This window comes from Cetorhinus maximus, chromosome 13 (genome assembly GCF_964194155.1).
Source record: "Cetorhinus maximus chromosome 13, sCetMax3.hap1.1, whole genome shotgun sequence".
Taxonomy (NCBI): Eukaryota; Metazoa; Chordata; class Chondrichthyes; order Lamniformes; family Cetorhinidae; genus Cetorhinus; species Cetorhinus maximus.
In genome coordinates this window covers 94,984,841-95,012,644 of record NC_135891.1, presented here as the reverse complement: position 1 = coordinate 95,012,644, position 27,804 = coordinate 94,984,841, and the positions used below count along the sequence as shown (strand labels likewise).

The 27,804-nt window shown below is 42.5% G+C and overlaps 1 protein-coding gene across 1 annotated transcript in view; it reads left to right on the top strand.

The window, feature by feature from the left end:
• Positions 1–27,804, top strand: part of myo1f (myosin IF) — a 173,812-nt gene that overhangs the window by 84,828 nt on the left and 61,180 nt on the right. The window contains exons 4-12 of the mRNA XM_078555845.1: positions 3,770–3,864; positions 6,999–7,086; positions 8,224–8,313; positions 9,424–9,555; positions 13,697–13,831; positions 17,443–17,575; positions 19,927–20,123; positions 23,556–23,636; positions 25,566–25,652. Of these exons, the coding sequence (XP_078411971.1) occupies positions 3,770–3,864; positions 6,999–7,086; positions 8,224–8,313; positions 9,424–9,555; positions 13,697–13,831; positions 17,443–17,575; positions 19,927–20,123; positions 23,556–23,636; positions 25,566–25,652 (1,038 nt within the window). The remainder of the gene's footprint in view (positions 1–3,769; positions 3,865–6,998; positions 7,087–8,223; positions 8,314–9,423; positions 9,556–13,696; positions 13,832–17,442; positions 17,576–19,926; positions 20,124–23,555; positions 23,637–25,565; positions 25,653–27,804) is intronic.

Below are 27,804 nucleotides of genomic sequence, written 5' to 3'. Positions count from 1 at the left end.
ATAGCGATCAGCTCCATTCATAACTCTTCTGATAATAGGTCAGCCCATTCCCATGAACAACATCCAGACTTCGGCTGGAAGTTCACAATACATAAGGCTTTGACCGTTTCCAACAAGAAAAGGACTAACCACCGCCTCTGACCTTCCACTGCACCACTAATGTCGGGTCTCCCACCATCACCATTGACCAGGAGGATAGCTGAATCCCCCATATCAAGTGGCAACAATAGAAGGGCAGAAAACTGGATTCAAGTCTCTCCACCATTTGCAAGGCTCAACTCAGGAGTGTAATGAAATACTCATCAGTCAGACAAAAACAGAAAGATCATGGGAATATAAGCTCCCCTCCAAGTCACACACCGTCCTGACTTGGACATCTATCACAATTACTTCATCATTATGTTTCGTGTAGTTTCAGTATTCAGAGTAAAAGAAGGTACAAACCTGATAATTACAGGCTAGTTAGCCTTAACATCTCTAGTGAAAAAATGCTTCAGGGCATTCTTAGGCATGCAATTAATTAGCACTTAAAGGGCACAGGTATAATAGGGACTCGAAACGTTAACTGTATTCCTCTCCGCAGATGCTGTCAGACCTGCTGAGTTTTTCCAGCTATTTTTGTTTTTGTATAATAGGGAGTAGTTGGGTCACACAAACCTAACAAACTATGTAGATGCTTGAACACTGGCTTAGCAACTGAAGGCAAGGGAAATCGAAAATGTTCTGCTTGAGAAAATGCAACCAGAGATCCCTACTATTTGCAATATTTGTGAATTATATGGAACAGTGTATTTGCTGGTGGCATAAGGTTATGTGGACATGTAACATTCAGAATGGAGATTAATTATCTTCAGTAAAACTTGGACCAATTACATGGATGGAATGAGAAGCGGCACACTGACTTTAATGTGGATAAATGTTGAGGTAATACATACCATACCAGGTGCCAGTAAACATGTATAACATAAAAGGCCTCAAAAAGGTAAGATTTGGAAGTGATTATTGAGCATACACTGGAAGCATCTGGTCTGTGTGAGGTATTTATAAGGTAAATCCCGTAAATTTATTAATAATGCATTGGACCAGAATTCAGAACATGTTATACAGATATTGTACAAATGAATGGGGAGACCACTTCTGACCTTTTCAAGGGCAATTAGGGAAGGGTAATAAATGCTGGGCTAGCCAGTAATGCCCACGTCCCATGAAAGAATACATTTTTAAAAATGTAGTTTTGGTTACTCATTCTCGTGAAGGATATAGATGCATTAGAAAGAGTTCAAAGAAGAGTGACCAGAATGATATCAGGCCTTATAAAACTAAATATAAACAAATGCTGATTCAATGTACTTACTTTCTTTGGAAAGAGGGAGCCTGAGGAGAGTTGAGATAAGTACCCCAAGCAATAGATGAGGTTGAAGTAAATAAGCTATTTATATTGGCCAATAAGCATATGAGTATAGGACAAAAGTGCAAAATTCAAAAGCCTTGAGCAAGGTTAGAGGTCTGTTTTGAAATTCCTGGTGAAATGTTGTGCATCAGAAATGAAGGGGGAGGGGGGTAGGATTTCGACCCTGTAGCCTGATGATACCCAAATCCCTGGGATGAGGACATTAACATGAATAGATGGATAGTCCCCGAGAAGCAGTGAATTTCAGACTGGCACCTTGGCACTTCATGGGAGGCAAGCCATAATGAGCATAACCTTGCCTTCTCTTATATAAGGTGAATGACTTGACAATTTTTGGAAACAATAACACAGGCCCTCACCTCCATCGATGTGTAACGTTGGAAAGAAAATATTGTACAGCATGTAGATATACTTTCTCTTGTGACCATCAGATGAGGTGCTCTCCTTTCTGTCAGAATGTTGAAAAGGATTAAAAAATGGGGCAAAGACCTGGCGGAATCAACTCTTGCTGAAAATCCCTTCCTTACCTATCCACATCAGCAGAGAATTTTTCATCCCTGACAGAATAATAGATAAGTGAAACAACTCCCAGAGAAGTTATTGATTGGGCAACAAGTGACGCCTTTAGAAAAGAGTGAGATTGACATCAGTAAAGAAATGGCAATGAAATTTATCAAAATATTTAATTATTTTTAGAGAAGGTTTGGGAAGGAAATTTATGTTCTGTAAATTCGGACATAAATAACATGTGTTGCAATGGGTCCATGATAGAACAGTCTTCCGTAATTTTCTGGTTCGCATGAACTAAATCTCCTTTCTCCAAATTTTGCTGCGTTCTCATGATACGCATACATTTCATACCAACAAATTCAATTATCATCCAACTGCCACTTTAATTCCCCATTAGACACCCACTCTGACCTCTCTATTCTCGGCCACCTACACTGTTCCAATGAATCTCAGCAGGAACATCACCTCATCTTGGAATGAGGCACTTCACAGTCTTCCGGCCTCAGCATTAAGTAATTTAATAACTTTCAATCATAACCACCACTCCCATTTTTTCACACAGCAGGTGCTGGTAATGGTTCTGCTCTAGACAATTTACATCTTCTCCAGGCCCACCTCTTGTTTCTTCACTTGTCCCATTGTCATCCTCTTTTACCTAGCACCATTATTCCTTTCATCACTCAATCGCCTTGTGTCCTGTCACGGACCATTCTTTCTGTTCTTTACTTTTCCCTGGCTCTGTCCTTGCTTAAAAATCATCCTATCCTTAACTTCCAGTTCTGATAAAATGTCACTGACCTAAAATGTTAATTGTTTTACTCTCTCCATACATGCTACCTGACTTACTGTTTTTATTTCCAATTATCATTTGTTTATTTCTTCCATTTAAAGATTGTCCCAGTTATACCTCTCTCCCAAGTTTACCGTGTCTTATGTCATTTTGAAATATGCGGGATCATCCAAGAATGACTCTAATTTGCATTCCCTGCAATGCAGTGCCTAGTCTGCACTCTGCAAATCTTCCTGATGGGATGACTGAGATTGGGAACTTCCATTGGGAATCAAAACATGCATTTCAAATAGATCTTTTAAAAAATACCAATGTGGTAATGTCCTATCTATTAAAGAGCAGGTCAGCCATTGCCTTCCACCTGTGGTGTGACACAGGGCAGAGCAAAGAGTGGGAAAAGAAAATCACATCCATTGGGAACTTCCTCGCGGATGTTCCTGAATGGTCATAGCTTCAGTAGATACCCTGGATATACCATGTTAAGAATGAGCTTTCTCCAATCTTCCATTAAATCAAATCAGGAGAATTCCCAAATAATTTCCCAGTGGATAAAACTAAAGATCTAAGGACATGACAGAGAAGATAAACAGGTTAATAGGTACAGTATTAGTGCAGCATGAAAGACTATTGGTCACAGTACATTGTCAGAATAATGGGAGAATAGCACGCAAGGATCATTTTGTGCTCTACCTGTCTCTATGTTTTAAACTGTTTTAAATTAGAAGATTCCATTACATTCCATTTATAGCATATTTTCCTTTTCCTCCATGACCAATTAGTTTTGAATTCCAATCTTTTCAATGTACTTTACTAATCCTATGTTTTAAAATATTCTTTAAAAAAAACCTGTAAAAATTTTCGTGCAATACTAGTCACTTTTCAAAAGCAACTTTTACTAAATTTCTGATATTTTCAGGAAAATGTGCCCATTTTATAAAGGACAGCATTATGTTGAGGAGAGCTTCCAATGTGTTCATTTTTTAAATTGTAACTGTTATCTTAAGTACAATGCTTGACAGTTTTTTCTTTGGCTTAGGCAATTTCTTTTTTATCTGCAGGCTCAGTATGAAAATCCACCTCATATTTATGCTCTCACGGACAGTATGTACAGGAATATGTTGATTGATGCAGAGAACCAGTGCGTTATAATCAGGTATGAAACACTAACAATTCACAGACTGCAGGAAAGGAGCCCATTATACTCTATCCAAACCATTTACCAATTGGCCATCAAACACTGTACTCCACAAGATTGCTGGCAAGAAATAAATGCTGACAAACTGATGAATTCCTGCTCTGCTTCTATCACAGACTCATATTCAAATATTAGTCTCTACTGTAACATTCTGAAACGATAGTCTGAATTTCCATCCTCGAGGTGGGTAGCAGGAGTTGGGAAAATTCCGGGCTCGGCCTGCCCACTCACCCGCCTCAGGGGAAAATGCCCTCAAAGGCTGGACCTTCATTGCCAAGGCACAGGTGCAGGCTGGAGCTGGGCCTGCCAGCCCAGGGAAGAGGTCAGAGGCAGCCGCAGCAGCTGCCGGATGCGGAGGCGGACTGTTTAAAAGGCCCACTTCAGTTCTGTGGGACTTCATCCCAGTTAAAATAAAAACACAAAGGCCCTCCAGCCCTCACCCCTCAAACCCTCTCACCTTACTAACGCTCCATACACTTTATTCATGCCACATCATGCCCCCCACCCCCTATGGCCCCTCATGCCCCCTATGCCAAGCTATGACCCTCCACCTATCCCCTATGACCCCTCATGCCCAATGGCTGAGAGTCCAGACAACTATTACTCTTGTTGAAACAGCTGCACCCTAAATAAAACATCACTTGATTGAGAGCTCAGGTTCTCTAATCTCTACAATTTCACAATGTTTATTTACACAAGGTTAAGTGGTTTCAAGGGCTTGTGGTTTTTGTTATTGATACTTTAAAGGGTCTGGATGATTGACACTTTTATTGCCTTGTCCTGAACTGACTTTTTTAACATGGTAGCAAGCTATGAATGACATTTTTTAAAGCTTTGTTTTTTTTTATACAACATGCTGTCAATATAAGGTTAAAAGCAAAATACTGCAGATGCTGGAAATCTAGAACATAAACAAAAATACCTGGAAAAACTCAGCATGTCTGACAGCATCTGCAAAGAGGGACACAGTTGATGTTTCAAGTCTGTATGACCCTGGGACTCGAAACATCAACTGTGTCCCTCTCCGCAGATGCTGTCAGACCTGCTGAGTTTTTCCAGGTATTTTTGTTTTTGGTCAATATAAGGTTCATTGGTTCTATACAGTGGGTCAATAAACATGTAAACATGGAAGTGCCATAGCTTGGCATTGGGAAAATGAGAAGCCATGGGGTGGGTGGGAGGGCATACCTTGTCATGGGGGACATGAGAAGGACCTTTTGAACTTACGTTATTGCAGACTAGGGTTCACGACTCCTCTGAGGGGCCATGAACCATGACTCTTTAAAAACACATCCTGGAGGAACTATCTCCGCAATGGAGCCAGCCAGGTTGGGGATGTCAGTCTCAGGCTTTGACACAAACCAGCCCACAACCTTAAAAGGCAATCCCAAACTGGGTCATCCCAACTTGGTGAAAATTCAGCCCTATAACTCTCTGAACCTGTGGAACTAAAGCAACACAGCTCTCATCAAAGCTAAAGGGAAAGAGATGCATAAATGCTTTTGGTAAAGCTTTTATCATCCCTTTAACTAGAAGTAATGGATGGCTGTGAACACTGCCTGGTTTAACACCAGTAAAGGTGGTGGCAGATAATGGACAATTACTATGATATTGTTTTGCATATATACAATGGCAGATTCTATATGGCACAAATATGGTGAAAAATTTAATGCTGCTGTTTGTATTCAATATAGTGTATTTTGTAACACTGTGTCATTGCAAATGTTGCTGACAAATGAAAAGCAAGAACTTGGAAGCTGTTTATCAAAAGTTTTTTTAGTGTTTTTTTACACATGTATGGGTTGTACTCGCTGGAACGAATTATATGGGCACCGGATTCCCCACACCCCGGCTAAAATGTCAGGGGAAGCCACCATGGGGATCACTGGCTGCCCCACAGCCATTTAACAATCAATTAGTCATTAATAGACTAATTAATTTTGCCCTTATGAATCAGGAAGCCCCACCTCAGAGAGCTGACGGCCAATCAGAGACTGCAGCTCTCCAATACCGGCAGTGCCATCAGGAGCAGTGGCCACTGTCGGTACTGCACTCAAGGTTTGAGGAGGTGAGTGGCACTGGATCCAGCCCAGCAGATGAGTCAGGCGTCTCCTCAGGTGCCACGCTGGCAGGCCCCAGCGAGATGGGGTTGGGGGAGCAGGGTTTGAGAGGCCATGGGGAGAGGGGAACCTGGCAGAGGTAACACCTTGGGGGTCCCGCTAAGGAGGGAACCCTCTAGTGCCCTCTACCAACACGTGCCGGGAAACATGCCGGGTTTAATGTTTGGTGTGGACCTCATCTACCACGGGTTAAATCTGGTGGTAGCAGGATGAAGCACTTAAGTGCATATTGACCCACTGGCAGTCAGGTCACCTACTTCAGTCCCGACATTGGTAAAATTGCGGTGGAGGCAGGGGTAGGCAGATGGATAACAGGCCCACTGGATTTTATGTGCCCCCCCCCACCTCGCCTCCAAACCCATCAGCAGGGGAGCATACAATCCAGTCCACTGTTTCACACAAACATTGTGATTATATTCCTTTAGAATTTTGGAGATTTGGATCCATGAGAGTTTGCAGTGGGGCATTGGTTGATAGAATAGTGCAAGAGTCTTAGTGGAAGAGTGGTCAACTAGTCCAATACATCATCAAGGGAGAACAGAAGTCAAATTATTAGGCAAATTTCGATGGTTCTCCATGCGTGTGTTTTGGGTCTATTGTGAATTTGAAAAATTCACTGCTCTGCTGCGTTCCTTCCTATTCTGAGTTTTACAAAACAATTTCATGCTGAAGTACAACTTTATTGGGACTGATATATTGAACTGGTTTGCATTTTTTGGAAAAGGCGTTTAGAAAGGTGAAAACTCCCTATGCATGTACTGGCCATGTGCTAAATACCTCTGCGATATTTTCACTTTCCTTTCTGAATGAAAAGCCAAAAGGGGTAACTTGAGTCCAATTGAAGTCATATGAATTACTATTGGCTGAATACAGCTCTAAGCACGAATGAAGTACCTGAGGTAAGTGGAGCTTAGACACCAGTGAAAATTCATATCACTGCAGTTACTTATTCTGTTTCTTTTTGACCTCCAGTGGTGAAAGTGGAGCCGGAAAAACAGTAGCAGCAAAATATATTATGGGGTACATCTCCAAAGTGTCAGGAGGAGGATCAAAGGTCCAGGTAACCACAGAAGGTCAAAATTTTCTTATTAACTTCAGCACTTTGGTGTGTCTGAGGATCGCCAGTTTGTAAACGCTCAGTTCACAGGCATAAGGAAGAGGAAAGGGGTGAAGAGGATCCATGAGAGTTTGCCAGGTGCACACCCTCTATGTATAGCTTAAGGATTTCCTGTGAGCTCACTAAGGAAAAGGAAGGGGGTGGGGGAAGACAGTTACTCCCACAGGGTCATAAACAGTATCATCACATTCAAATGAAGCAGGAGGAAAGTAACTGGGCCACCTACTTCATTTTGTTTTCATCCAAATGCCAGGCACTCGTTTGGAGGAATGCCCAGAAGAAATGGGCTCATGACTTTGGAGGATCTGAACAGGGCCAGGCTGCCTCCTGATGACGCGGTACAGAAAGTGTGGACCTGTTTTTGCATTTGCATGAAGCAGAGGATAAGAGCTGGAGGTCTTTTTGCTGCTGTTTATACAGTAGCTGCTGACTTTCTCCCCCTGCTTCCAGGTCTTTGTTAGTGAACTGAACTCAAAAGTGCCAATATGTTCAGGTCCTATCAAGCCGGGGGCATTTCAGGGGTGCTCCACCTGACTGCCCCCAGGTGGCGAGCAATGACAAAGCTCAGCCTTACTAAGTGGATTATTCATTGAGTGGTACATTTATACCTTTCTTGCCCTCCACCTCCAACCATTCTCAGACAGGGCCTGTAGCTATAGTATGTCTGTCAAGGATTTGAGGACCAACTCTACATTCCTTTACACTGGCTTTTTCTCTCACTTAACATAAGGACTAACAACAGCTTCCTCTGGCATCCCTGCTACTGGCACCCTTCAGGAGAGCCTTGAAGATAATGAGGGGGATAGCCAGGAATGTTCCCTCCTCCATTAGTGGGCACCTGATCTCCGCGCAGGCACCCCATGCCCTAACCCCTTGAGAGAAGCCCCAAAAATGGTTGGTCAAAGTGAAGAATGTGGAAACCCAGTGTTGTTAGCCTGAATGTTTATTCCCATCCTTTTCATGTAGGAACTGAGCATTTTCCAGGTGCATAGAAAGGAACATCAGTGCCAGATACATGCTGCAAGTTTGTAATGCAGGCAAATACATAACCTTTTTTTTAATTTGTCTACCTTAATCCAGCATGTAAAAGATATCATCCTGCAGTCAAACCCTTTGCTTGAAGCTTTTGGAAATGCCAAGACTGTACGAAACAATAATTCCAGTCGATTTGTAAGTAATTCCTTAGCAGAGGTTTCTGTTGTATGTGATTCAAATATCTTACTTCTTAGGCATCAATGAGCTGAATCTGTTGATTGTCGTTCACAGTGACCCTAATGGTTTCTAAATAGTATGGGAATGAATTTCAGCCTGAACTCACCCATGAATTTCTCTAGGGTTTTCTGTGATTTTCCGCCAATGATATGACAATCAACTGGAAGAAACTCTTTGAAAATTCAACTCCCCAGCCTCCATTCACCGGTGTACGGTAACCAATTTGCCACAAAACATTCATCACCTATTTGGAATTCAGAAAATTTGTCTGCTTGACCACTGGCACTCTGCGCCTTACTATAACTCAACACGAGTATGCACTGATATCCCTCGTTGTTCACAGAACAGGGATAGGCAGTGTTATGCTTTAATTAGTGATAATATTCACTTAACTATAATTGTTGCAGGTATTTGCATGCCCTTGGTGCCTCTGCATCATGGGGTTTGGTCTGCTTGGTGCCAGAGACTAGGAATCCTGCAACGAGTAACTCACCTCCTGACTCATCAAAGCCTGTCCACAACCTACAAGGTACAAGTCAGGAGTGTGATGGAATACTCTCCACTTGCCTGGATTAGTGCAGCTCCCACAACAATCAAGAAGCATGACACCATCCAGGACAAAGCTGCCCGCTTGATTGGCACCACGTCCACAAACGTTCACTCCCTCCACCACCGATGCACAGTGGCAGCAGTGTGTACCATCTACAAGATGCACTGAAGGAATTCACCAAGGTTTCTTCGACAGCACCTTCCAAACCCAAGACAACTACCATCTAGAAGGACAAGGGCAACAGATAGATGAGAGCACCACCATGTGGAAGTTCCCCTCCAAGTCACTCACCATTCTGACTTGGTAATATATCGCCGTTCCTTCACTGTCGCTGGGTCAAAATCCTGGTACTCCCTTCCTAACACCACTGTGGGTGTACCTACACCACATGGACTGCAGCAGTTCAAGAAGGCAGCTCACCTGCTGTCCCAGCCAGTGAAGCCCTGTGTGTGTCTGTGTGTGTGTGAGTGAGTATTACTGTTCAGATACTATACTAACATGCATCATTTCTGCCTAAGGGAAAGTATGTAGAAATTCAGTTCAGCCGTGGCGGAGAACCAGATGGTGGTAAAATCTCTAATTTTCTCTTGGAGAAATCCCGAGTTGTCAGCCAGAATGAGAATGAGAGGAACTTCCACATTTACTACCAGGTAATGAACCACTTCTTTACAATCTGACCTTAGTAAATTTAGAATGTGAAAATAGAGGGGTGGCTGTGGCATAATGGTATTGTCACTGCGCTGGTAATCCAGAGACTCAGGGCATTACTCCAGGGGCCTGAGTTTGAATCTCACCACAGCAGACGGTGAAATTTAAATCCAACAAAAAAAAATGGAATTAAAAAGCCTAATGACTGGTTCACTAAGGAAATTTGCTGTCCCTTACCTGGTCTGCCTACATGTGACTCCAGACTTACAGCAACAATGTGGTTGACATTGAAATACCCTCTGAAATGGCTGAGCAAGCCACTCAGTTCACAAGGGCATTTAGGGATGGGCAATAAATGTTGGCCTAGCCAGTGATGCCTCCATCTCATGTATGAATAAAAATAAGATTAATGAATCCACCTCAATGGGAAAAATTATCCCCCCATAGGTGGGGGGGGAAGTGTGGGCAGGGGTGCGCCACCATTTTACGTGGGCAGGCCAATTAAGGCCCGCCCAGCGTGACATCCGCCAGGAAGTGCTATGCAGTCCCTGTGCGGGCGGGGGGTACGATTCCCTCAGCCGACAGTACAATCTTTCGCACATGCGCGCGAAAGAGTACACTCATCTCCCTGAGGCTAAGTGCTGCCTCAGGGAGATCGGCTCCACATTTAAAAATGATAAAGGAACAAAAACAAAATTTCCCTGACATGTCCCCTCGTGTGACACTGTCACATGAGTTGGGACATGTCCATCACTTTAACCTTTATTAAATTTTTTTTAAAACCTACATGAAACCTCATCCCGCCCGTGGATGAGGTTTCATGTTTTTTCTGAAGCCTGCCAGGGCTCCCGGCCTGCCCGCCAACCTTAAGGTCAGACGGGCAGGCCCATTAATTATGTCAATTACTTTTTAAATGGCCTCAGTAGGTTGTTGACAGGTCGGCGGGCACACAGCTGATTCGGCTGCGCCCCGCCAACCAGAAAATGGAAATGACGCGGGGTGACATCAGGAGTTCCGCCCGACATCATTCCACATCATTTTACGTGTCAGCAAGCGGGCCCCGCCCCCCGCTCGCCAATCTAAAGATCCTGGCCTATGTGCAGAGGTATGTGAGAGTCAGTGGTTGCTTAGAGATTAGTGGAGCCATAGCAGTGATACAAAGCAGAAACCTTGTAATAGAGTTCAAATGATTTTATAAACTAAGTGAGTGAAGTTTAAATATAACTGAAAATTTGGAAAATACATATTTGCTTAGGATGTAAAAATACATAAATATATTTGCTCTGTGCCATAATATCTGCACCAAAATGACATATGAAAGGTCCCAGAGATTATAGGTAAGCTCGAGGAATGAGCAGACAGATGGCAGATGTAAATCAATGCAGAGAACGGTGAAGTAATTCATTTTGAAAGGAAATACGAGGAATGGAAGTATAATTTCAATGTTAAAGTATTGAACATTGTGGAGGAACAGAGAGAAATTGAGTTCAGGTAGATTCCTTGAATCTGTGAGTATGATCATATTTCCACTTGAGCAGGAAAGATTGCGCAGATTTAATAGTGGTAGTTGGAAAAATGGAAGGTTTTGAAGAGGTTGACAAGGAGAATAACCCCCAAAAATGGGTGGGGCTGGGTTGGGTGGAAGGGACGTTAAAGCTAGTCCCTGACTGCCCTCTAGGGTGGACGTAGAAGATCCCATGGCAATATTCCGGAAAAGAGCAGGGGAGTTTTCCCTAGTGTCCTGGCAAATATTTATCCCTCAACATCATAAAAAAACAGATTATCTGGCCATTATCACATTGCTGTTGTGGAAGCTTGCTATGCACAAATTAGCTGCCACTTTTCCTACATTACAAAAGTATTTCATTGACTGGAAAGCACTTTGAGACAAACAGTGGCCATGAAAACATGTGAACATACGTACGAATATATGAACAAGGAGTAGGAGTAGGCCATTCGGCCCCTCGAGCCTGCTCCGCCATTTAAAAAGATCATGACTGATCTGATGGTAACCTGAAATCTGCACCCCACCTACCCCTGATAACCTATCACCCCCTTGCTTACCAAGAATCTATCCACCTCTGCCTTAAAAATATTCAAAGACTCTGCTTCCACCACCTTTTCAGGACAAAAGTTCAAAAGACTCACAACCCTCTGAGAGAAAAAATTTTGCCTCATCTCCATTTTAAATGTGCAACTCCTTATTTTTAAAGAGCGACACCTAGTTCGAGACTCTCCCACAGGAGGAAGCATCCTCTCCACGTCCACCCTGTCAAGACCCCTCAGGATCTTATATGTTTCAATAAAGTCACCTCTTACTCTTCTAAACTCCAGCGGATAATAGCCTAGCCTGTCCAACCTTTCCTCATAAGACAACGCACCCATTCCAGGTATTAGACTGGTAAACATTCCCTGAACTGCTTCCAACACATTTACATCTTTCTTTAAATAAGGTGACCAATACTGTACACAATACTCCAGATGTGGTTTCAGTAGTGCTCTGTATAACCGAAGCATAACCTCCCTACTTTTGGAATCAATTCCCCTCACAATAAATGATAACATTCTATTAGCTTTCTTAATTACTTGCTGTACCTGCATACTAGCCTTTTGCGATTCATGCACTAGGACACCCAGCTCCCTCTGCATCTCACAGCTCTGCAATCTCTCACCATTTAGATAATATGCCTCTCTTTTATTCCTCCTGCCAAAATGGACAAAAAAGTGCTATATATATATATATATATATATATATATAGCACTTTTTTGTCCAGAGAAAAAAAGAAAGATTATACAGTCTTTCTTTTATTCTCTTTCTAAATGTTAAAAATCTGAAACAGGGGCCATAGGGAGTGTGACCAGAGGTCATTCATTTAAAATTGTCACTAATAGAGTGAGGGGAGAGGTTTGGAGAAACTTCTTTATTCAGAGACCTGTTAGAGCATAGAATTCATGAGGTGGTGATTGTAGTTAATAAGGGAAATTGAGCAAATATTTGCAGCAAAGAAAGATATGGGCTTGGGAGATTGTATTGTTCAAGCAAAGAGGCAGCATAGGCATGATGTAGGTCAAGAGTAGCCAAATTTTCTGAACCTAGACATTCAAGAGCCACAAGGCACAGACAGCCCTCCTGACTCAACCCCCACTCACTCACGCATGCCTTCCCTCCCATCCCCACTCACTCACTCATACCCTTCTCCTACTCCATTCTCCACCCTACCTGGATTTCTCCACCTTGCCCAGATGTGGGAGGGCTGGAGTGGAAGGAAGCGACTGTCAGGGTCCAAACCTGAGGCCCTGATTTTCAGCTACCTACCTACTGCCCTGCCCTGCTCTTGGCCTCCCCCACCCACTGTCAACCCTGCTCTCAGCCTCCCCCTCCCAGTCTCAGCCCTGCTCTCAGCCTCCCTTCCCCACCCCACCCCCGCCCTGTCCACCGGTCTCACCCCAGTCCGGTGGGATTGACTCCCACAGCTGAGGCAACATCAGGCAAACAATCCAGTACAGGAAGGCACTCTGCAGGCTTCATGTGGAGCAGCAGCTACTGGGGGCTTGACCTCTGCATTGCCGAATCACAGAAATCAGGCTGGACCAGTCAGGTTAGAGCTGGGACAGTGGATCTGGTGGCTCCACATGCCCTGCCAGGGCCCCGCCTGATTCTTCAGAATGACCCAGATTAATCTCCCTGCCTTAACAACTGCCCCATTTTATCTGTAAAGCCGCACTTTATCTGTAGAAGAGCCACATGTGGCTTGCGAAGCATGGTTTGGCCACTTCTGATATGGACCAAATGGTTCCTTTTTGTGGTGTGAATATCCACCATCCTATGGTGTCTTAAAAGTGATGTTAATCATTTTAAAAATGTTCCTAATCGGAATATTATAACGACTTTATGTCAGTACAAATTCTGTTCCAATACAATGTTCCAAGTGTGATTGGATGGTAAATTCAAACAAGTATTGAAATCTGAAATATAGGCCAGGATTTTTTGGTCCCCTCGCGGGCAGGACCCGCCATGGGCGAGGTGGTGCCCCAGCCAGAAGCCCATTGACTTGCGGCAGGACCGGAGGATCGCGGCGGTGGGCGGGTGTGGAAAATCTCGCCAATAGGTTCAATAATGTCTTCACTTTTTCTTCAAAACAGCTGCTCGAAGGGGCTTCAACAGAGCAGATTGACAATCTAGGCATCGCTGATCCTACTTATTACTTCTACTTAAACCAGTCAGGCACCTACCAGGTGGATGGGACGGATGACAAAAAAGATTTCAGTGAAACAATGGTGAGTGCTGCGGTCTTGTTTTTATTTTAACTGAGCTGTGCAAACAACTCGCGCAAAAAAATCATGATTGAATAATGGAATTTTCTCCCACTTCTTTGCCCTTGCCTCAGTTTACAAACGTCAACGATACTGCAAAAAATCTTGGGTGACTCTACCTACTGACATCATTTACGTCCTTTATCTGATGGCCATGAGGGATGAATCCACATGCTATGTCACCACTGCACAATGCACCAGTGCACCACGTACTCTGCTAACTGTCACCCATTGGTCAATAGGTCATCACTATTTCACTTTACCAAATGTGACCGATTTTAATCGATAAACAAAGAGCAGAAAATGCTGCAAACACACAGCAGTCAACATCTGTGATGAAAGCAGAGAAGTTAACATTTTAGGTATAGACCCTTCTCCAGTTCTGAAGCTTTAAATTATTAATCTCTCCACAGTTCCTGACTGACCTGCTGTGTGTTTCCCTCAACTGTCTGGGGATGGGCGGGTAGTTCAGGTTTCTGGCAGCTGCAGCAATTTTCTTTTTCCATTCTAATTTAAGGAATAGGAAGGAGCATAGGAACAGGGATAGTCCATTCAGCCCCTCAGATCTGTTCTACCATTCAATTAGTTTATGACTGATCCATATCCTAACTCCACTTTGGTTCCATAATTCTCAACCTCCTTCCCTAAGAACAAGAATCTATCAAGCTCAGTTTTGAAACTTTCAATTGACGTACGATAACCTTAATGGCTTTGTGGAGGAGAGAGTTCCGGATTTACACTACCCTTTGCTTTCTGACATCACCCCTGAATAGCATAGCCAGAATTTTAAGGTTCTACCCCTTTGTCCTGGACCCCCACAACAGAGGAAGCAGCTTCTCTCTCTCTACCCTACAAAATCCTTTAATCATCTTAAATGCTTCAATAAGAGCATCCATTAATCTTCTACATAATGCAAGCCTGACCTATGCAAGTTGATCTCATAATTTAACCCCTTTCACCCCGGTTCTATTCTGCTGAACTTGTGCTACAGTGTGACATACCATGACAGTAGCTACAAGCAGGACAGGAGGAGGTGCCTTTGCAAGGCCAATAAACCTTTCCTGATGTGCGGAGTCTGGAACTGAATTCAGTGCTGCAGAAGGAGTCTAACCAGTGCTCTGTACAGCTGAAGCATAACTTCTACCGCTTGGTATTCCAGATCTCCCGAGATAAAGGCCAACATCCCATTCGCCTTGTTTTAAATTATTTATTGTAGCTGTCCATTAGTTTTTAGCGATTGCTGCATGTGGTTTCCTAAAATATCTCTGTTCATCCACAGTTTCTGCCTTCTCACCATCTAGAAAATACTCTGATCTTAGGTCCAAAGTGGATGACCTCACATTTTCCATATTAACCTCCATCTGCCACAGTTTCGCCCAATGACTGAATCTATCAATTTCCCATTGCAATTACCTGCTCCCATCTACACTATTTTCTGTGTCGCCTATCTTAGTGCCATTGGTAAACTTAGATAGAAGGCTCCCTCTTCTTTCTTACAAGTCATTTATAAAAATTGTGAAAGACTGTGGCCCCAGTACCCCTCGGGCCAGACAGCACTTGTCACATCCTGCCAGCTGAGTATATGTCTATTATCCCCGCTCCCTATCTCCTATTTTCTAACTGATTCTCTATCCAAGCTAATAAGTTGTTTCCAATTCCTTATGCCCTCATTTTTATTACAGTCTCTTATGTGGAACTTAGTCAAATGCCTTCTGCAGGTTCCCATAAATAACAAACATGGACACTCCTTTATCTACCATGTTTGTTACCTCAAAAAAATCAACTAGCTTCATTAGACATGACTTACCCTTCACAAATTCACGCTGACATTCTCTTATTATTTTATATTTGTCCAAATGCTCAGTCACCCCGTGCCTAATTTAGGCTACTTTTAATCACAGCTCTATAGGATAATATTCAGTAAATCAACCATGATGTTGGAACACTAATTTTCATGCTTAACTTTCTATCCTTTAAACCAGACTTCACACTGGGAGTGGAGCATCACAGAATTCCAATGTTCAGGTGGATTTGAGAATTTCTTGATGCTGACAGATTGGTGCCTTTTAAAATCTATTCAATAGTGCCAGCAATTTTTTTTATTGGATATACCCCAGGAGATAATCTTGCCTAAAATGAACTTAGGCCCTTTCTTAAAAGGAAAAATGTGTCAGAAACCTATATCGTCAATCTTTCTCCAAACAATATTTCATTCCCATTCTCAATCCAGTGCATTGGCTAACCTCATGGTTTAATAAGCTCAGTTGAGACATTGGGCCAGATTTTTCCCTCCCAATGCTGAGGCCAAAATGTGAGGTGAGTGGGCTGCAATTTCAAAGCTGCCCAGCCATTCCTGCTGCCTGTTGTTTATCCTGGGTCAGAAATCGTGGCGGGTCACGACCCGACATGCATGTAAGATGACTTTGAGTTTGTAATTTAAATCCCTGCTGGAAATTCAAGTGTCTCCATCCATGGTATTTTCCCAAGGCAGGTGGGTTCCTGAAGGCTGTGGGACCCTGCCAGGTAAGTCAGTTCAGGGAGAAAGCCTGCTGCGGAGTAAGGAGTCTTTTTACAGGTAAGTTTAAAAGGTCTTGCCAATGCCCCTATTCCACCTCCACCCTCTATGCCCCATCCATACTCCTTACAATACCCCCATGCCCCTTCCATACCCCTTCCATTACCACTATGCCCCTCCCATGCCCCCCATGCATCCTCCATACCCACTGTACCAATATCTACTATGTACAAAACCAATGGGCCATTGGCAATTCTGGCAAGTCTTTGAAATGCCCTCGAAATTGGCACAATAAGCAAAGAGGCTTTGAAAATCTCCTTTGAAAAAAACTGTCCATCTTACAACCTCATAAAAATGTCAATCAACCACAGTCATTCAATGAATAAAGCTTGAATCCCCTTAACACCTGTAAATAGTGACCCAATAAACAAACAGGCATTTAAAAACTATATCAAAGAAAAAAAATAACCTATTACAACATCATAAAGCTGTCAATAAAGGAAAGCTAGCATTCCCCTTCAAACTGTGTAAACATACCCTGCTGAGCTGAGTCCATTAGCCATTCTCAGATCTCAGCCAAACATTCATCTGGCAAAACAAATATCTGGCCACCTGTTCAAACTACTTCTATTGATACAGGGTGAAACATAGGTGGCCTAACAACCATGTGGAGGCCTGTGCCAATGACCCAGCTAACCCAGGCAGGCCTTTTTACCCATCTTGCCTCAGCCACTCACATACCTTCGTCGCTACCTCGGACTTGCCTAGGGAGGTCGCAGACTGCCCATGTCTCACAAATATGAAAATACTGGGGAAGTGGGAGGACGTGACAGGGTCGGGATCATGGAGTTACGAAATGGCCCAACCATTGTTCTCAGCTTCTTTGCAAGCTCATTAATTAACATTGAAAATGCAAGTGATCGGTTTGTAATATTCATTCATTTGCACATTTAAAGAAAGTAACACCAAACCAACCAGGTGTTTTTAACTGTCAAATAGATTTGGTCTGAGCTTTAATTTTATCTACTGTGTACTAACTAAGGTTCTTTCTCCGCCTTAGAATGCCATGCAAGTCATAGGTATATCAGCAGAAATTCAGATGACGGTACTTCAAATTATTGCTGGAATTCTGCATCTTGGAAACTTAAGTTTTGTTGAAGTAGGGAATTATGCAGAAGTGGAAAATGAGGCTCGTGAGTAATATTTATTTTGAGACACATTTTGGAAGTGGAGTGATGGTCAGTCTCTCTTACATTTGGAGGAATATATTAGTGTTAAATAAGCATATGGTCCAATTAGCCATTTGTATTTTGTGGATAAAAGAAACTAAATTTTGTTTCAGGAGTACTTGTTTGGATACAGAAAATTCATATTGAAACAAGGTGAACAATGTAAGACAAGAAACTGCAAGCAGATGTGAAATATGTAAAATGCAGGTTTCCTGTAAGCATTTCTACTGTGACATAACCAAACAGTTTTATTTAGTTACATTTTAATTTTATGTATCTCTACCATATCTAGTCAAGAATGGTAGTGGTAAACAAGCAACTAATGAGGAGGGCAGAGGGCTCCACGAACAACACAATCCTTGACTCCAACAAAGCCTGGCAACTAAGTACTATAGATAAGGCTGAAATGACTACAAGCATATTCAGCTGAAAATGCCAAGGGGATGCTTCCATCTCTTGACATCTCCATTTTCGTCCACATTCAGTTGACTCAGGTCATTCCATGTGAAGTTACAAAGCCAATGGACATGGCGAAGACTATGGGTCCTGACATCATCCCAACTGTTAACATGTACACCCTTGCAGGAACAGGATCACCACACCAACTGCAGAGGTTTAAGAAAATAGTGAATCATCAACTTTCTCTGCCATTTCGTAAGCACTTATGCTGCACAATGCTAGGAAGGGGTGCAGCTATTCAAATTGTATTTACACAATGAAGTAGATTTTTATTTTCACCTCCCAAGAGGAGTAGGTAACATGCTTGTTAATGAATCCAGCTAATTTTCACTCCATTTATATAACTGAAATTATGATTAAGTGGAGTCTTTAGCAGGCATCAGTGCCAGGCAATGACCATTTCCAGTAAGAAAAAGTTCAACCATGTCTGCTAACCTTCAATGCCATCATCATCACCAAATTCACCACTGTCAATTTCATGAAAGTCACCATTAGTAATGAGCTTAACTGGGGAGACACTCGGCACTCTGTGATGAGTTGCCACCTCCCAACCACTCACAATCTTTCTGTTACTTGCAAGGCTTAAGTCAGGAATCTGGTGAAATACTCACCACTCACCTGGATGGATGTAGCTGTCTCAATACTCAGAAAACTCCACTGTATCCAGGGCAAGGCAGTTCATTTGATCAGCGCCCTATTGGTACTCAATATCTACATCCTCCTATACTGGCACACTGTGCAATATGTACTATCTGCAGAGAGCAATGATGCAAATCTTCAAGCTTACATTCACAAGAGCAGGAAGATCATGGAGACACTTTCAACTCCGAGTTTCTCTCCAAGTCATAGCATCATGCCTTGGACTTATGCAGCTCAGCATTCCTTCATCTGGAGTTCCGTACTTAACACCCTTGCAGGAACAGGATCACCACACCAACTGCAGAGGTTTAAGAAAATAGTGAATCATCAACTTTCTCTGCCATTTTCTAAGCACTTGTGCTGCACAATGCTAGGAAGGGGTGCAGCTATTCAAATTATATTTACACAAAAAAGTAGATTTTTATTTTCACCTCCCAAGAGGAGTAGGTGACATGCTTGTTAATGAATACAGCTATTTTTCACTCCATTTATATAACTGAAATGATAATTAAGTCGAGTCTTTAGCAGGCAGGTCATCTGCTCCACCAGATTGGGGCCCATGCAATGAAGATGGAAATCTACCCCAATATTAAATAGCATTGTATGGGACTGTGAACTGCTTTCACCTTCTACTGGATGGAGATAAACAATAAGATGTCTAAACATGAACTTGCTGCAAGTGCTGCCTTTTTTGATATTGCTATATTGACTCACATAGAAGCCCTGATAAACTCTGGAGTAATTCAAGAAGTAATGCTGTGATGGAAAGCCATGGTTTTCTACGTAAGAGAGAACTATTTGGACAAATTGTCTCCCTCATTTGTGCTTACCTTTGACTGGGTCAGTTGCACTTTATCATTATCAGATGAACCAGAGAAACTGCTGTTTATTGTTGCCTAATGAAAACACAATAAATAATTGCTAGTCTGGGAATTGGGGGAGGAAGAGAAATAGTCCAAAATTTATCAGTAGCATAAAGAATCTTCTTAGCTAGAATCAGTTTGGTGTACCTGCTTCTTGGAGGAATTTTGTAAATGTCATAGCTTAAACATCAGACCAGCAATGTCATCCCAGCCTTATCCACCAGGAATAATTGCCATTGCTAATACAGCCGCTCAACAGTGCTTTTTTTAAATGTTAATGACTAGTTTGTTGCTGGTGCAGAAACAAGGGCCACACCATGAATAATTGATTTACTTTCTTTGTTTTTCTTAAAGACTTGGCCTTTCCTGCGTTCTTGCTGGGAATTGATCAAATGAAGTTGAGAGTAAAAGTGACCAGCAGAAAAATGGATAGCAAATGGGGAGGCAAGACAGAATCAATCAATATGACCTTAAATGTACAGCAGGCAGGATACACCCGAGACGCACTAGCAAAAGCACTCTATGCACGATTATTTGATTATTTAGTAGATGTAAGTATTTCTCAAATGTCAAATTAATTTGAATGTGAGCAGCTCTGACCAAGTCCATCTTATATAGATTGGAATGGGAAAAGGGATAAATCGAGTAGTCTTCAACAGGATAGAAGCCTGTTCCAAGACATCGTAACCAGCCAACACACTGATGTTTCAGACTTGGGTTACTTGATCACAGCACGAATCATATACCTGTGTTTACAAGACATTAGAAATACAGTTTAAAAGCTGCTATTGCACAAAGACAATACATTTCCCTTCCAATATTTTACTTAGAAAATAAAATCATTATCACATCAGTTAAGCAATAATATTATTTTTCACATAGTTTGGAACTGAAACTCTATTAGATTATTAAAGGCAACCTATTTACATTATACAGAAATAAAGGATACTGGTTGTAGTCAGAAGCAATAGGAACATAGGAACCTGAATGTGCCCTTCAGTCCCTTGAGGCCGTTCTCCCATTCACTTGGATTATGGCTGATCTGTACCTCAGCTCCATTTACTCATAGTTGTTCCATATTCTTTGTTAGCCTTACCTAACAAAAATTGGTCAATCTCAGTCTTGAAAATTTCAATTGGCCGAAAAATCTCAGCTTCAAATTTTCCGCCACCATTTGAGTGAAAAAGTGCCCTCTGATAAGATTCCCAAATGATCTAGGTCTCATTTTAAAATTGCAACCCCTTATTCTGGAATCCACCACGACAGGAACTACTTTCTCTTCATGTGCCCTATTTTAAATTGTTTTAAATGCTTTGATTACATCACCCCTCAATTTTCTACACTCGAGGGAATGCAAACCAAGTTTATGCAGCCAGTCCTTGTAATTAAACTCCATAAGCCCTGGAAAATTCTCGGATATCTGTGCTGTACTCCTTCCAAAGTCTTTCTAGAGGTTCAGCCTCCAAAACTGAATGCTGTCCTCCAAATGGGGTCGGACCCAAGTTCTGTACAATGGAAGCGTCATTTCCTTGCTTTTGAATTCCAAGCCCCTGAAGACAAAGGCCAACAGAGCGTTAGATTTTCTAATGACATGCTGTGCCTGTACACTAGCCTTTTGTGATCTGTGTACATAGACAGCAAGAGCCTTTTCCTGTTTCACAGCTCTTTGATTTTTATCATTCAAAAGATGGCCCAATTTGTCTTTCTCATATCCAAAGTGGATGACCTCACACTTTCCTGCATTGAACTCCATCTGTCATAGTATTTCCCACTCAACTAGTCTGTATATGTCCCTTTGTATCTTTCTGATTCCATCCACATAACCGACTGTGTCTCCTAAGCAATTGCTTTACTTAAATATCTACTGGAAAGAAGCCAGGCTAGGAATTCACGGAGCCCCAGCTTTGCCACAAGATTTCCACCTGCCCATCTGCCCTGGCCCTGAATCTTCAATCAATTGTATAATAGATTCAGGCACTAGCACTGTTTGTGATGCTTCTAGAGCATCTACCCCTAGGTACACTGGGATTTCAGATCAGCAGCTTGCCATTCCCATGGTGGAGTTGAATTGGTCTGCCTGATGTAGGGGCAGATCTCAATTGCTGTCTTAACCTCATCCACCAATTGGATGTTCTTCCCCTAATTGCAGCCAATTCCCAATATAACAATTTAAGGCCCATTTATGGTCATTGTATGGCCAATGCAGCTGAATCACAGATGTGGACGCACCATTGACCATACGCCTGGTGGAACAGGTGGGATTCCCCAGGGAACTTGGCACCCTGTCAACTCTGCTTCCAAATGTGATGTATCAATAAAGGGCTGAGTGGATGAAAGAATGCACCCACCATCCTCCCTCTCTGGAATTTAGCAACCAGGCCAGAAAGAGATGGAAATCTACTAGAAATTGCATGGTTCTGCCCAGTGGCAGATTTACAGTTAGTGGGGCCCTGTGCTCCCCCACCCCAACACCACCACCTCCCCCACCCCCACCCGCACCCCACAACCCGGGACCTGAAAGGGGAAGCCAAGAAAATGCACAGATTGATCAGTGCTTCTTCACTTGTAAAAACATGCCTGTATGAATAATTGCCTTGTTGAAATTCAGTGAAGTATTTTTGAAGTGGAAATGTGGGAAACTTCACGGCCAGTTTGCACCCAGTAAACTCCCACAAACAATGTGATGAAGACCAGAATCTGTTCTGTGTGATTGTTGATTGAGGGATAAATGTTGGCCAGGACATCAAGGGTAACTCACCTGCTCTTCTTCAAAGTGGCCTCATGGCATCTCTGACAGGTCAGCACTTCCCTGGAGTGTCTGTCTGGACAGGAGTGAGACACAAACTCACAACCATCTGATCCAGAGGCCAGACAGTTAGCAACGAAGCCACCGCTGACACCTTTAGCCTGTGGCCCTGGCTATTCATTCAAACAGCCAGTGAGTGAGCTCCCTACTTGCATTGGCAATCGTGGGCTGAGGGGAGCAGACAGACTTCACTATTGTTAGGTAAAGTGAGATGGCTCACTGTGTGCCCCTAGCAGTGTGCTTTAGGCCTGTTAGCAAGTGGATCGCCCTGTATCAGAGAGAGAGTGTGTGTGGGAGGAGAGGGGTTTATCAAAACAAAGGGGGAAATATAATTGCTGCGGCAACCTGGTTGAAAAAGGAGCAATTCATAGCTATCGGTTAATATCATTTCTGAACATTTCAATCTCCCTTCAAACTTGCTCTCATAAGCATTGCTTTCCTGGTGAAATAGCGGAGTTTTACTATTTACTTTTTGAAGGTTTGACAGAAACCGAGACAGACCCCCTTTGCGAAATGATCATATGTCAGTAAAGCGAGTGCATCTGAAAGGTGATTTCTTCGGGTATGTTTTTGTAGCTGTTCAGAGGTAGAGGTGTTGCTGAGGCCACCCCGGGTGCCTGTCATTCACGCCACACAGGAGACTTGGTCCCAAAAATAACTCATTTACTCGGCACTTCCCTTTTCAACTTTGCAAATGCAGCATCACTTCATGTACCCATTTTGAGTGTTTTGAAACTCATTCATTTTGAGACCCGCCTGTTGTTTGGGGGTCCCGTGCCACGGCACAGTGTGCTTCATTGTAAATCCACCTCTGGTTCTGCCCAAAATTTCTTCCCCCACCCCAATGCCTAAATTATGCTAATTTTGTGCCCAAAATTTAAATTTCTAGACTTCATTATCCTTCTGGTGGTATACAATGCAATGTCTGAAAGATGGTACAAAATATGACAAGATACTATGGAAAGTTTCTCTGTGGCTATATGATTTTAGTAACAATTTTGATTTAACTGAAAGAATTGCTTGCCAGTGTTAAAAAAGACAAGGCAATGCATGGGTTTTCCAAACTGCAAACGCAGTTCTACATGTTCTATTAAAATATCTAATCATTTTAATTCTTTATTTCATGACCTTAAAACATCCTTATTTGTTACACTCTTATTTCATTTCTTCTACTCAGGCTGTTAACAAGGCTATGCAGAAGCCTTGTGAGGAATACAGTGTAGGAGTGCTGGATATTTATGGCTTTGAGATTTTTCAGGTAATGTATAAAAATCAACTTCTCTCAAATTTAAAATTAAACTAAGTAACTTGGTTCAATTTCAAAATGTAATGCAAACGTGAATGAAATTTGATAAGTAATTTCAGTCCTTTATAGTAAGACAGAATTCAAGTTTATCTTGCTCTAGAACTGAATCTTAAATGAATAATCCTGCAAAGCAGCAACAACCACTGTGCACCAAGGGTGAAAATCCAGCATCAAATTTATCCAAACATAGCAGGTTGCATCGATGCTTTGCGGCATGTGAGCAGCAATGTGATTTAAATTGGAGGACCAATTTTAATCCTGCCCACCCAGCAGAAAATGGATAGGTGAGCAGTTAAAATCACCCAAGGGACTTGGCCGCCAAGATCCTAGAGTTAGTCTTCCTGCAATTTCTTCTTTATCCTGCTCTCCTAAGCAGGCAAGAAAGGAACTCATCAGAAACCAGTAGAGCCCTTCTTTAGATTTACAGGTTGAGTTATTACATTATCAAAGCCTGACTGATACCATAACCAGAGACTTGCACAGCAAAGTTGCTTTCCTGTCAGGCCAAACTAACAGGAACGGTCAGGCCCCAAAAGGAAAGGTTAGTCCTCCCCAACCCTGGGCTACCCCCCTCCCCAAACCACAAGGCTCTCTTGAAATCCCTCCCAGCTTGTTAACGAATTCTAGTGTCTGCTCCTTCAGTGTCCAGTGGTGAGTCCCTGCTCTTTGACATGCCTCTTCCAGCCATCAACAAGCTGCTCACTGTCAGTTCCACTGATGGGCCATTGATGATGAGGCCTGAGAGTTAAAATCGCCTCAGCCTCACATTGCTGAGTTTAGAACAGTTTGCTCCATCAGCAACATCTTGGTTCAGGTTACAGCTCAATGTTTTTCCAACAACTTCTTCTAATGTAAATACTTTAGTGACAATTTCTGTGAAGAATCTGCTATCTTTATGAACTTATCGCTGTGTCCTTTATTCTCTTCTCCACACAGCTGAGGTCTAACAGTGCATTCCAATCACAGAAAAAATTCTTAGTGCAGAAAATGTAAGATGCTCATCGTGTCTGCTCTCAAGTGAGATGGCAGAGTATATTCATAATGCCGGGGTTAATTTGTACAGGCCAAACCATTATCAGACTTCTGCTTATAAGTGTAATTATGAAAATAAATTGTTCAAGGTTAGAAAATTCTCAAACTTTAAGGACGGTTTCTCTTTAGAATTTCAAGCCATTTCCTTAAAGAAACCAGGCAAACAGAATGGTAACATGTACTCATACTGAGAAATGATGCATTATTGGATTTAAATATTTGCATTTTCTTTCATTAGACCTGTAACACCTCCAGCCTTCCCAATGCTATCTCCAGCCTGTCTGGATTGCTTGCGGGCTTCCAGTGGGGTGGATCCCTCATTGTTCGGCACTTAGAGACCCTGTGTAGGGAGAGGGGGCCTGCTGAAATCCACCCGCTTCCCTTTCTTCCGAATGCCCTGCCACCTCACTAGCCAGTGAGCCCCATCCCGTTCTGATTCACCTGTGGCCTGGCGTACCTCATTGATCCTGGGCCTCTAGTGTTTGCTTTGCCAGCAGATGCCACTGCTCCCCCATTGGCGCTGACAGCAATGAGTAGCTGCCGGCCTCTGATTGGTCAGTAGCTCTAGAGGGACAGGATTTCAATTCCCATGGTCCTTGATCCCAAGGAAGGCCCGCCGCTGGCCACTTAAGTGCCTGACTACCACTTAAAATGGTGGGCTACCCCCAAAGTAAGTGAAGCAGGACTCTCACCTGCTCTCCAGCCAGCAGGCGAGATCCCAGTCACCTGGATTAAATTCCACCCCTCATTTCTAGGTGGTTTCATAATAGCAACAAGTTGTTTCCATTTGACTCAAAATCAAGATGATATCATTCTTATACTGATTTATGCTATCCTTCTCCCTCACAGAAAAATGGCTTTGAACAGTTCTGCATTAATTTTGTAAATGAGAAGCTTCAGCAGATTTTTATTGAGTTAACTCTCAAAGCTGAACAGGTAAGAGAGTTAGTGCATTTAAAATTAAAGAATCCTGCTTCGGACACCATGGAATAGACTTCGTAGTCTTGAGTACATTAACAGCAAGACTTTATTAACAGCTCATAGCTATGTACATATATACAATAGTGGGTACAGGTATGGAGCTGACTGCATTCTAGGTTTTTACCTATCTCTATCCATCTCTAGACTGACCCTGCCTTGGGTCATGTGCCTTCTTACATTACCATGTGGGTGGTATTTTACTCAGTCCCACATTAACCCTGTATGTAACAAACCACACTACTACAAAAATAAGAAACAATACCAGTCCATCGGTTAGTATTAGTTTAACTTGGGAATACTAACTGAGCTTCCTTAGCTTCTTAGTCCCAAAAGATTGTATTTTCTAATTGACTCAGCCATCTCACACATTTCCATGGGAAGTGAATGAAGAGGGAGAAGAGGGCGAGAGGGGAGGCAGGAACCCAGCATCCGCAGTAGTTTTTTGTTTTTAGCACCTATCCAAGTTGGACAGGAGCTACATTAAAATGAGGCAGTGAATGTCCTGCGTGCCATTTTCCAATACTTTTCTTTGTCAATGATCCCGATGATGAATGGGTATCCATTAAGGATTAACTAAGGAGTCAGTTGTGAATGTTCATTTAAGGAGCATATCCATTAGCTCTTGTGTGTTTTTCTTTAACTGGTACATGGGTCCTTATTGTCCTTGTCCTGTTTGCTTTATTTTTTTCCCTCAGCACCATTACTGGTGCCGATAAGCTTCCCAATGGAAATTTTCCTATCTTGTGTGCTTTGAAAGGAGAAAGGAGGCCTAAAGAAGGAAGATCTAACAGGTCAGGCTGCACCTGCATTTGAAAATGAAGCTGAACAAAACACTATGACAAATAGGGCAGGATTTCTGTTTTGGACAATGTCAGGGCCATTTCCGGGCCTGAGGCCCAATGCAATTTTTGAACAGCTAGCCAATCAGTGGCCAAGGTGCATGCTCGCCATCCAATTAAGAGGTGGGAACTGCTGATGTAAGGAAGAAGAGGACACCTCAAGATGGAAGCACCCTCTGAGGAGCTAGTAGCAAAGGTGAATTTATACTAGCCACAATTGCTATAACATTAGTTTAGGGGCGGAATCCCTCCACAGCTACAAACCCAGCCATGGGGAGTGGGAGAAGAGTTACAAAGTTATTTGGAGCGCGGGCCCCTGGTCTGCCACTGGGAGGCCACCTCAATGCATTGGCTGGGATTCAGCACCGTTTGCGGGGGACTCCACTGACAAGTGAAAAAAAGTGAAAAGGCCCTTCATCGGCCCTTTAAGGAGCTTAATTTGCTACCCACCACTTGCAGGTACGCCGCTCTCTGAGGCCAGTTTTCCTGCCGTCCCACTTCTAGATACAAATTAAGAACCTGCCAATGGAGGCAATGTGGGAGGGTGTGAGGTCATTCACTTTGGATCCGAGAAAGAAAAATCAAAATATTTACAGTCATACAAACCTGTTATAGCAGCTTGAGCTTTGCATTATTCTGATAATTAGATAACTCCAAAGATCACACTTCAAGTGCAAGTGCAAAATTTTTTACTATTAGTTTGTAATTTGCATTCTTATCAGAAAATTGAGGCTGATACTTTACACTTATGAGAGGTCAAAGAACATTTTTCACATTCTGATATAGATGGTTATCAAAAAACTTCATGCCCATTTCTAGGTCAGTTTCTTTTATGCATATCTTTAGGTCTGATCTACAGTTTGTAGATTGTGACATTCATAATTTTTTCCATTGCTAAACCATGAAGAAATAACAAGAGTTCAGTTTTATTTTGGTACTTGCTTTCTATGAAGCCACCCTAAAGCAGAAATCCCTTTATACATTTTACTACATTAAAGGCGCTATAAATGCAAGCTGTTGTTATAAATCTTGGTGGGATGGAGATGACCATCTTGCACTAGTGTACTATGGTGGCATCTTGCAAATGGTATGACAAAATGACACTGGGTGCATATCTTGAGGGTTCAGGGAATCATCCCAACCTGATGTTACGTTTATGGGATCTCAGTAACATTTTATTTGAGTATATTAAGAAAGTGGTTTGAAGTTAAACAAAATAAGTCTATGTTCTACAGAGGTATCATACAACTTTATAATGAGACAGTGAC